The sequence below is a fragment of the Setaria italica genome, chromosome IV, assembly GCF_000263155.2.
Source record: "Setaria italica strain Yugu1 chromosome IV, Setaria_italica_v2.0, whole genome shotgun sequence".
In the NCBI taxonomy this organism is placed as follows: domain Eukaryota; kingdom Viridiplantae; phylum Streptophyta; class Magnoliopsida; order Poales; family Poaceae; genus Setaria; species Setaria italica.
Genome location: NC_028453.1, coordinates 16,335,001 through 16,345,469, shown reverse-complemented (window position 1 = coordinate 16,345,469; position 10,469 = coordinate 16,335,001). Strand labels below are relative to the sequence as shown.

At 41.2% G+C, this 10,469-nt stretch overlaps 1 protein-coding gene across 2 annotated transcripts; it reads left to right on the top strand.

The window, feature by feature from the left end:
* Positions 1 to 941: 941 nt before the first annotated feature.
* LOC101753522 lies at positions 942 to 9,961 on the top strand. Of its 2 annotated transcripts, XR_002677332.1 has the most exons (12): positions 942 to 1,404; positions 5,078 to 5,350; positions 5,420 to 5,588; positions 5,670 to 5,818; positions 5,898 to 6,080; positions 6,175 to 6,300; positions 6,389 to 6,519; positions 6,602 to 7,020; positions 7,368 to 7,566; positions 7,638 to 8,135; positions 9,460 to 9,535; positions 9,632 to 9,961. XR_002677332.1 is itself a non-coding variant. In XM_022825823.1 (2 exons), the coding sequence occupies exons 1-2, from the start codon at positions 1,149 to 1,151 to the stop codon at positions 4,212 to 4,214; spliced, it is 321 nt and encodes a 106-aa protein (XP_022681558.1). In that variant the 5' UTR covers positions 942 to 1,148; the 3' UTR covers positions 4,215 to 4,261. The 2 variants fall into 2 exon arrangements, 1 of the variants encoding a protein (XP_022681558.1); XM_022825823.1 differs by lacking the exons at positions 5,078 to 5,350; positions 5,420 to 5,588; positions 5,670 to 5,818; ... (6 more) ...; positions 9,460 to 9,535; positions 9,632 to 9,961 and adding an exon at positions 4,150 to 4,261.
* Positions 9,962 to 10,469: the final 508 nt, after the last annotated feature.

The following is a 10,469-nucleotide window of genomic DNA, read 5'->3' as shown; positions in this document are numbered from 1 at the left end:
ACATCATGTTCCTAGAGCTGGAGTCCTCTCATTTGCCAAACAAGCGCAACGGCTCCATGTTTTCGTGAATTTGGTGGTGTGAAGCTGAAGAAAGGTGGAGTTGGTGGAGTGGAGCTGTTTTTTCTGGAGCGAAGTAGTCCCAAACATGCCCTTAATCTCTAAGTCCTCAGTGCAGAGCATATTAGATTTGGTAGAGAAGAGAGATAAGAAGAAGAGTGCCAAAAAAGAGCAGCCACCAGAAGAAAAAAGAGTGGATGTTGGTGGTCCTTAGCCCAACAAAATTAATTCACAAGCGTGGTGCAGGTATTTCAAGGTATCAAATCCACGAAGAATAATAAGTGTACTAGTAGCTAATCTTGTTTATCAAGGGAATATGACGGAAGTGAAGAGGGCCAGATAGGTAAAGAAGGTCTAGTGTCGACTTGCTAACTACTCCTATCAAGAATAATACTTGACTTTACTACTCTAACTATTTCGGGGGTTAAGAGCAACTCCAAGAGACTGCTAATCTTACCCCTAATATCTTTTTTAGGAAAAAAAGAGAGAAAAAATGAACTCCAACAATCCACCTAAACCTTCCCAATTTTTAGCGACGCTAAAAAATAGCCTGCCACCGCGTATATTTTAGCGTTGGCGTTCCTTCCCCAATCCTGATTCCCGCACACCCGCGCGTCCCTTCCGATGGGCCCAATACCATGACGTGGCCTGTGTTTGAAATATTGGGGGCTATTTATTAGCGATCTGCTGTAGACTGATATGCTTTTGGGGGGAATTTTTTGGAAGAACCTCCAATATATAATTTTGGGGAAGAATTGTTTAGGATAGTCTTGGAGCATATAGAAAGAGGTAAGACTACTCCTCCTTTGAAACTACCCGATGATGAACTACAAAGAACGGTAACACCACCTACCACCTAATACACGGTTCCATGAGGTAGGGCATGACCCGGGCTCGCCGCGAGTTCGTTGTGTTTGGCGTCCGCCTCGCGTGAGTCGTCGATGGGATTGGGTCCAGCGCGGGGAAAACGGGGCGTGGGCAGGGAAAATAGGCGCGCAGAGTTGCCCACGCGGGGGAATTGGCGTGCCTACACCTCCCCGGCGACCCTAAATTGTTTCCGCGCGCAGATTCAGAGATAGAAGGAAGGAGAGATGGAAAGGGAAGAGGGCGGCGGCACCTGGAATCCTCGGCGGCACCGTGCTGGTCTGTCCAGCTGCGCCCGTCCCTCGTTCCAGCGGCTCCTGCCCCTTCTGCTGCGACCATGCGCGCTGATTTCCTCCGCTCCGCCGATCCGCTCCGACCCCATCCAGGGGCTCATCGGCTTGGGCCCCTTCTGCTTCGGCTCCCTGACAGCACCTGCTTCCTCTAATCCTCTTTCCCGTCAGCCGGTCTGCTCGCAGCACACTGGTACATCTTCCTCTGCCCTCCTTTTCTCTGCTCAATTGCTTTATGCTTGCTTGGACTCGGATATTCTCCGCTCTACTGCGCTTCCTATGGTAGGATACGAACAGTACTGGCCTACTAGGCCACTGGCTGCTCTGCAGCTTTGTGTGAATTTGTGATTGATCAGCTAGCATCGATATGGTTTGTGCCACTCCATTGTAGGTTAAAATATGCGTATGGCGTTGCCTAGGCGTTTGGGAGGGGGTGGATCGCCGCGTCTTGCCTTACCGCTTAATAACCATGCTAGACACCACGCCTACGCAATCTAGTCACTTACTACTATCGTGATCTTAGGTAAAGACTATTCGCAAATGAGTAGGACTTGCTACCTACGCGACAAGGATCCTGTGGCTAAAGCTGAGAGCAAGTATTCAAGTACTAATAAAAGTGAAGGAGAGAAAACAATGTTACCGATGAAAGACAAGGTAATTACTTGAGCCGAAGCTTCATTCCTTCGAGGTACAAAGTTGGAGAGGGGCCGACACCTCCGGCTCCTCTCCATACTCTCAACTTGCCTCTCTTCCTAATTCCCTATTTTCTAAGTGTATGTGAGCAGCTAGCGCTACACTTGACCTTGACCTTTGCTTCCAATCTCCGTGTCTCCAAATGAACTGAGCTCCTATATTTATAGGCCAAGGTAGTGAGGAAGTACTTGTAGCTGAAGGGTGAGGCAGTTGGCGAAAAGGTGTGGGTCGGCCAGCCACCCGATTTACAGACCTTGGAATGGACGCCTAAGATTCTTTCTTGCAATGATGGTTGGAGTAACTGTTGACGCAAAAATCGGATGGTGACCTTCACGTACTAACATATGAAAGGCCTAGGAGATCTACTTCACTCTGGTGCACGGGCGTGCCAGTTAGTTTGACCATTCAACTGACAAGGGGAAGATAATTCTTTCGAAGTCCAAGGTAACCGGCCGATTAGGCCGATGCGAGATGTGGTAAGATAAATAATGATAAACAAAATACATCAGCTATAAAGCTGATTCCAGTGTCTTGATGAGCATGAGCGGTTCATCGGCTGTCCAGCCGATTCAACATAATTTAGCAATAATCATCGGTTCCGATTCAACATAATTTAGCAATAATCATCGGCTAGAAAGCCGATAGGGAACGGAGCCTGACATGCTAGCAGTCAATTGCTTGATGTAAACAGACATATAGACTCGTCAAATCTTCTCTATTATCTTTAACAATGGGGTTCGATCAGGTCGATGGTAGCCATAATAAAGATAACAGATTAAACCTTCAAAGTAAATAAATCTTACAGGGTCACGGAAACATGCCATGGGCATTAAAGCACGTGGGATCGGCTGAACAGCCGATGCAGGCTAGCCAAGATTAAGGTGCAACAGGCTATTAAGCGATCTATCGTCTATGATGAACCGATCTAAAGCTAATTAAAGCAAACTAGATGGCAAGACGATAGAATAGGTAAATATCAGCCGATGCAAGCTTAATCAAGGCAGGATAACTGGTGAATACCGTAGATCAAGACAGAAGTGATGCGTCGTAAGTCGTAGATCCAAGATACTTGATAATTGGTAGATGAAACTAGACGAAACCACAGCGATGCACCCGGTGGTTAAAGTCTAGAACACCTAGTGACGGAACTTGTAGCTTGCCGGAGATCAAAGTTGATGTAGCCCAGCTTGCTAGAAGGAACTCGTCGAAAAGCTACATTACTCCTACCCCTAGGGCAATGGCGTGAAGCTGAAAGGTAGATACGTAAAGGTAAATATGTTATATTGATCGTTGGATGAATATTACAATGATCGGGGTACATATTTATACCCTAGGCTAAAAGACTCCTGGCTGAGCTGTACCAAACTTGCCTAATCTTTACCTATTATTAAAGGAAGTAATGTCTCTGCCTGTTTTTTCGTACGTCGTGGTCATTTTGCAAAAAAACCCTAACGTTTTGTAAAATCAACCCACAGTCCATTATTATGAAGAGACTGGGTGTCGGATGGAAAAAGGAGGAAAGAGAGGGGGTTTAAAGGGAAAGTTCTTCTCTAAATTACGCCGCCCCCCCCCCCCACCCACCCCGCTTGCGCCACCCACGGATCAGCGCCGTCGCCGATCGGAGTGCCCCATCGCTCCCCCCCCCGGTGAGCGGCGCGCGGGGTGGGAGATGGACGGCGGTGGGGCATCGTGACCTCCGCTCCCGTCTCCGCCTCCCTACTCCCTCCCCTTCCGACGCCCATCTTGTGGGAGCTCCCATTTCGACGGAGGATGTACCGCACGCCACCCCCCTCCATCCCCCCCCCACACACGGGGCTTGCGCCACCCACGGATCAGCGCCGTCGCCGATCTGAGGGCCCCATCGCTCCTCCCCCTACCCTCCACCCCCCGGTGAGTTGCGCGCGGGGTGGGAGATGTACGGCGGCATGGGGCAGCTGGCACGGCTGGAGGAGCGTCTCCTCCTCCTCCACTTGCAGGAGGAGGCTCCCTCCCGTCGAGGATGGCCATGGCCATGACGGCGCCACCGTCGCCTCCAGGCGGTCCTCCGCCTCCATCTCCGGGAAGCCTGCGCGGCTTCCGAATCAGATCGGAATCGAGGGTGACTCGGGGCCATACTTCCAGTAGAGTTCGTTGCGGAACCGGATCGAAATCGAGGCGTACCTGGATTGGAATCGAGGTTGCTTTCTTGCCTGTATACATAGCTGCGTGTTTGGGTATCTTTGACGTGTTTGTGCCATACTGCTAGGAGCCCAGGTCCTCCTCGCCGTCGAGAATCTGCTCAGCAACACACGCATAGATCCCCTCCATTGACGCCAACAGCTCGTGTGGTCTAGCGTGTTCAGCTTCTTACTCTCCTTCGACAAAAGGTACATAAGCATTTACTTATTACGAAGCTATTTAGGCCCCGTTTGTATCCGCTTATAAGCGGCTTATCGGTGGAAATAAGCGAGAATCCCGCCAAACGCTTTGCTTATTTCCACCGATTCTCGCTTATGTGGTAAGCCGCTTCAACGATTTGAACTACGAGAAGCGAAAAGCGAGAAGCGAGAAAATCTTCGCTTAGATTATAATCTAAGCGTGGCTAGGAAAAGCGTATACAAACAGGGCCTTAGCCTCTAAATTCTGTCAATCTATTTGACCGTAGAAGCTGGCTTGGCTGGTGTGGTGGACCATATACTCCCTTCGTTCTAAATTACTATAAGTCCATCCATCCATGTAAATATTGTGTACTGCCTGTTGTAATTCCATCAGTGGTTCTTAACAAAAACATTATTTATGGGGATCCCTTATTTATGTTCCAATAGAGCATGGGCAAATCTGCATGATGTTGTTTGATTGTACAGCGATAGAGTAATATTTGTTAACATCTCTCCTATGTGTATAAATTTTCCTGTTGAGAAACAATATCCATCCAACTCATATAGCCAGTATACATAATGGGAATTCTTGCAGTTCTGAGCCTTGTGTAAGGTGTTCATGTAGTTGGAGGTATATAGAAAAGTTTCAAATTTTCTTGCTCCAGTAGCATTCTACTTGTAATATTCATTTTCAGATATACACTACAAGTTTCAAATTTTGGCATAAATCATCAACTGCTACATAATAGATGAAGTTTCTAGGAACATCCCATATTGTTACTAAAAAGAGATTTTTCAATTTTGCTACTTTTGCAGAAAATGGATTCTTATAACATTGAATCAAGCAATGCTGATTGTTTAGATTCTCGACCTTTAAAGAAAGCAAAATGTGAACAGTTGAATGATTGCGATCTATCACCATCGCCTCCATCATCCACCTCCCTGGCATCATCATGTAATAACATTGAATCAAGCAATGTTTATGATTTAGATGCTCGGCCCTTGAAGGAAGTAAAATCTGAACAGATGAATGATCTTGACATATCACTGACGCCTCCCTCACCAACCACCCTGGCATCATCATCTCCGGTTAGTGTTTTTCTTGTTCATTTAATTTAGTGGATTGGTTAATGATTTGATAATTTTATGTTTTTTTAGGGAAAAGATCCTTATACTATTGATTCAATTGTAGCCGAGAAAGTGGCATGTTCTGAATGGATTGACTTTGAATCAGATAATGACAGAAGAATTCTATTAGATGACGAGAATCATCAAAATCAACATGAACAATACAAAGTCGATCAAACATATGACTATCTCCCACAAGGTATGTTTCTATGAAATTTTTATTCACTCTTTTGTTGTTTTTAACTTTTAACATCACCATAAATTTTTTGATTACTTGCAGATTATGAAATGACAGACCTGGAATACTGTGCTCAAATAACAATATAAACATCTTTGGAATCTGATATACTTGTGAAGATAGATGACATCTTTGTCACACAAGCTCAATTGTCATGCTTGCTAGATCCAGAAAAATTCCTAAATGATGATGTAAGTACTTACAAGTCAATGCTCTTCGATCAACATTTTTTTCTTTTGTAATAAAGGTTTTTTATTTGAATTTTTGTAGGTCATCAGTGCGTATATATGTTGCATAAAGGATCAAGCCCATTTAGAAAGTAGGAATGATGTTAAATTTTACTTTGAGAATCCCTTTATTTCTGTAATGCTAAAAAGGGATGGCAAGCTTGGAGTAGGTCAAGATGGTAACCGTATCACAAAGATTGTGAGAAACTATCTAAAGCATGAAATGGTAATTTCTATCTCTATAATTGACATGCTCTAAGCTTTATAGATTTTAATTTCTAACTGTTCATGTCTTGTACTAATTCAATTTTTCATTTTAGGTTCTAATTCCAATAAATATCAAAGAAATACATTGGTATTTGGCTATTATTAACACACTGAAGTGTGAAATACAAGTACTTGACTCGTTGTGTTGGGACTCCAACCGAGGTGACCTCGCCGATACGGTCAGTTTCTACAGTATTCATACTTCTTTGATATTATAAATTGATCCTACACTTAAATGCATTTTTTCTGATATTAATAATTTAACAGCTGCAAGGACTACAATATCATTTGAACATAATTGGAAGGCAACAAAACATGATTAGCCATAACTGGAAAGACCTCCAGGTTATTTCATGGATAATCACAGAACAACTACAAGAGCTAATGCAGAAATATGGGTATGTTGCAAAAAAATATGCTAACATATATAAGATTATTTATTTTCTTGTTTGGAGTACTCATTGTTTTATAACCATGCAGCTCATCTTGTGGACTGTTCATGCTCAAGTTTATGGAATACTTGACTGGAGATTCACTATCTCATCCTATTACACATGTTTTTGTTTCTTATCTTATTGAATAATACAAATTCAATGCCATGCTAATTTTTTACAAGTTGTAATAATGATTGCTACCATGCAGGAAGATATTAATTGTTTTAGGTACAAGTTAGCAGGCATACTATTATGTTGGAAAACAAACATAGCACAAACAACTCCTCAAAATATCTCATTGTTGGGAAGTTCATATGACCAAAAAGAACCCAAGGCATCCGATTCATTATCAGAGGAAACAAAATACCAATCATTAATGTCTGTTCTTTCTAAGCTCAGTGAAAATGAGTTAGTTGGCTGCCTTTGTGACTACATCAAATCAATTAATTGTCCAGAGACCTTGGAGTAAGAACCTTCTTATTACTATTGTGTATTTTTTATTAATAGACAATACAATGTACAACATAAGTATTCCATTTTGTTATTCTGTTGAACTTATCACGACCAGATGTTGCACGCTGCATGGCCCCTTGTGGAGTTACTGTGGGGCTTGCTTGTACATATCAGGGACCTTTTAGCCAAAAAAATTTCTAAGTTAACTGTTTCTTGTTTATTTGTGTGTGTGTTCCCATATACCATGTTGCAAGTTTCTGGTGTATTGTTCCTCCTGTCATGTTTTGTATGTTTTGTTATTAGTATAATGGATATTTATACTTTCGACTGTGTAAAGCAAACTTTTTGTCTTAATGTAGAAAAGTATGGGTGCGAAACTCCAAGCCATATTCCTTTAGCTTGACTCTCAGGAAGCTGCAAGAAATACTGAATGAAGATATGCCCATGGACCGTGATTGTTTCAATTTGGTTATTCGAAAATTCATGTTTGACGACATCCAAATGATGAAGAAAACCAAAGGAACAATATCAAAGCATTATCTAGACATGCGATTTTGGGTATGCTCTTATAATCGTAATGTAATTATATTTTTTTTCCTCAGCTTTTTAACCACTTTTTTATTTCATAGATGATTACTGATTTTGGACGACACCCAAACTTCCGTAAAAAGATAGACGTGGAACAACTCGCAGAAACTGTTAGTAGCTGGCCTGGTGTTAATTATAGTGTGTCAAGATGCAAATTGGTAAGACATCACTTCCCTATACCTATAAGCAAAACCTATAAGCACAGTTCTTGCGATTATAGCTACTAGCCATCTTGTACATTTTAATGCTCTTGTTCTAACAACTAGCATTTTGCAGATTCTTATACCAATAGTACAATTCAACAAAACCTTTATTCTATTTATACTAAACCAAGATAAAAGAACCGTCTATATTTTAGACCCTACTCCACTTAACCCTGTTTACAAATACAACCCAAATGCAAGATATGTGAAGAAACTTTTATGTATTGCTGAATTCTTGCCAAAAGCCATGTCAAAAGTATGCCCTGGATCTAGATGGAATGAGGATGTTTTCCTATGGCGTCAAATAATCTTATCTGATGTTCCAATTGAAAACAGGTAAGCATTCTTATTAGCACTGTTCAGATGTGGTAGCTCAGGATAGAGTTGAAGTGTGATTTATAAGCACCTGGGTAACACTGCATGTAGATTCTTGAATTTTGAAGACCAGTTCAGTTTTGCTTTCAGCTTGTAGGTTGAAGTTACTCCTGTTAGTTTGGTTGAACCCAAGTTTACTGGATGCACTGCTCAGTTATATTTATTTTCGCAAGGAACACCAAAGAATCAGTTATGTTAACTTATCATTGGCGTGCATTCTGGACCTTATCTGAAATTTCAGGATATTTATAATTAACTTTAAATGCAATATCATTTTCCAGCAGTAATAAATTATTTTGTGGATAAGAGGAGTTGCAGTCTGTTTCACAATGTAACTACTACCTGCTTTATTCACGATTACCAGTAACATTGGCACTTCATTTCATATATATGTATATGCTATAACTGCAAATCTCTGTTTTTCAACATAGATGCAGCGCTGCAGTTGTTTAGATTTTCATTGCTTTATTCTGAAATTGCTTGTGTCTGTATGCGTTATGGCTGCTATGATATGCTTCATATGCTAGAAGTGGATTTTGTTTTGGCCTGTGCACTATGTCGCATAAAATCCTGAGTGTATGAGCACATGTATAACACTGCTACCCAAGGCCAATTCAATTTAGCACTTCAGCTCTTCATAGTTGGAAGCAAGCTTCTTAGACAAAAAGGAAATCAAATTCTTGTTTTGATGGACCTATGTAGTAACCCTTTTGTTCCAGCAGTAATAAATTATTTTGTGGATAAGAGGAGTTGCAGTCTGTTTCACACTGTAACTACTAACTACTTTATTCACGATTACCAGTAACATTGGCACTTCATTTCATATATATGTACATGCTATAACTGCAAATCTCTGTTTTTCAACATAGATGCAGCGCTGCAGTTGTTTAGATTTTCATTGCTTTATCCTGAAATTGCTTGTGTCTGTATGCGTCATGGCTGCTATGATATGCTTCATATGCTAGAAGTGGATTTTGTTTTGGCCTGTGCACTATGTCGCATAAAATCCTGAGTGTATGAGCACATGTATAACACTGCAACCCAAGGCCATTCAATTTAGCACTTCAGCTCTTCATAGTTGGAAGCAAGCTTCTTAGACAAAAAGGAAATCAAATTCTTGTTTTGATGGACCTATGTAGTAACCCTTTTGTTTATTGTACTATTGGTTATATTCTCTACCCAAAACGTGCACATCTGTTTAAGCAAAAGTAGTTCAGTATTCAGTGTTGAACATATTATGAAAATATATGTATTAGAATAATCACTGATGTTCTTATCTTATCAGGGAACTATCCGGTTATCTTGTTTCTCTCTTCATGTGCATATGGAAAGATGAAGAACTACAATTGCCGGTTTTAAAGGTCAGTGTCATGTCAACTTCAAATATTACTATTTATTATTTACACACTTATATGGCGCTAATTATTAATTATTTGCATACATATATGCATGTACAGGATGGCTACGAACTAAGAAAGCAATTTATGGCACAACTATTAACTTACAAGGAGAATGAATGTGAAGACAATATGCCTGCCGGTGTTCGAGACTTTCTTAGGTGTATCAATGCTACTCAAAGTTAGAAGTAGTTATGCAAGCACAGAGAATATATGAGATCATGTTGAAACGGTTCTATTATTACCATTGGACCTTTTTTGTTTGTAGGAATAGTTATTATTCGCTCATTTCTAATTTGTATCATCAGCTCAGTGAGATGATGGATTTTTTGAACTGCTATGTATACCGTACTGGTCGTACGCCCATAATTTTGTAGTTTCTTTACTGTTATCACATATGTTGAGTTTAACAAACCAACCTCTGCCATAGAAGACTCGTGCGCTGCTCTGTGAATGAAACCCCTGCGCCCTGCAATAGGTGCCATTCCTGACCAACAGCCTGGATTTTTCTCTTATTAACTCGAACATCTTTTTCAACATCGGTTCCTACAGGCCATATTAACAGGTATATTTGAATCATGAATGACATTACTAGCCTACTATTACAGATCGTGTAGTCATAGTAAGCAAACCTGATATGATATGCAACAAGAATTGGTTAGTCTTGTCCAGCCTAACTATGTTCAAACGATTTGGCCAACGCCCCACAAAATTGCTTTCTGTTCAGCTACCCGTATGGCCGCATTTTTATAAATCGACTTTGGTCAGAAATGTAGACATGAGTTAATCATAATTCAACATTATTCTAGGTATTTCTTGAGATTTTACTGGGCATCCAAAAACATTCATTCAAGCCCATAAACAAAAGCGGCCCAAAACAGCCCAAAAGCCCAACAGC

Excerpts from the sequence above, each read along its gene's own strand:
- LOC101753522 (XM_022825823.1), top strand. The coding sequence starts at position 1,149 with ATGGAAAGGGAAGAGGGCGGCGGCACCTGGAATCCTCGGCGGCACCGT. Across the intron at positions 1,405-4,149 it reads GGTCTGCTCGCAGCACACTG|GAGCCCAGGTCCTCCTCGCC; the intron begins GTACATCTTCCT and ends CCATACTGCTAG.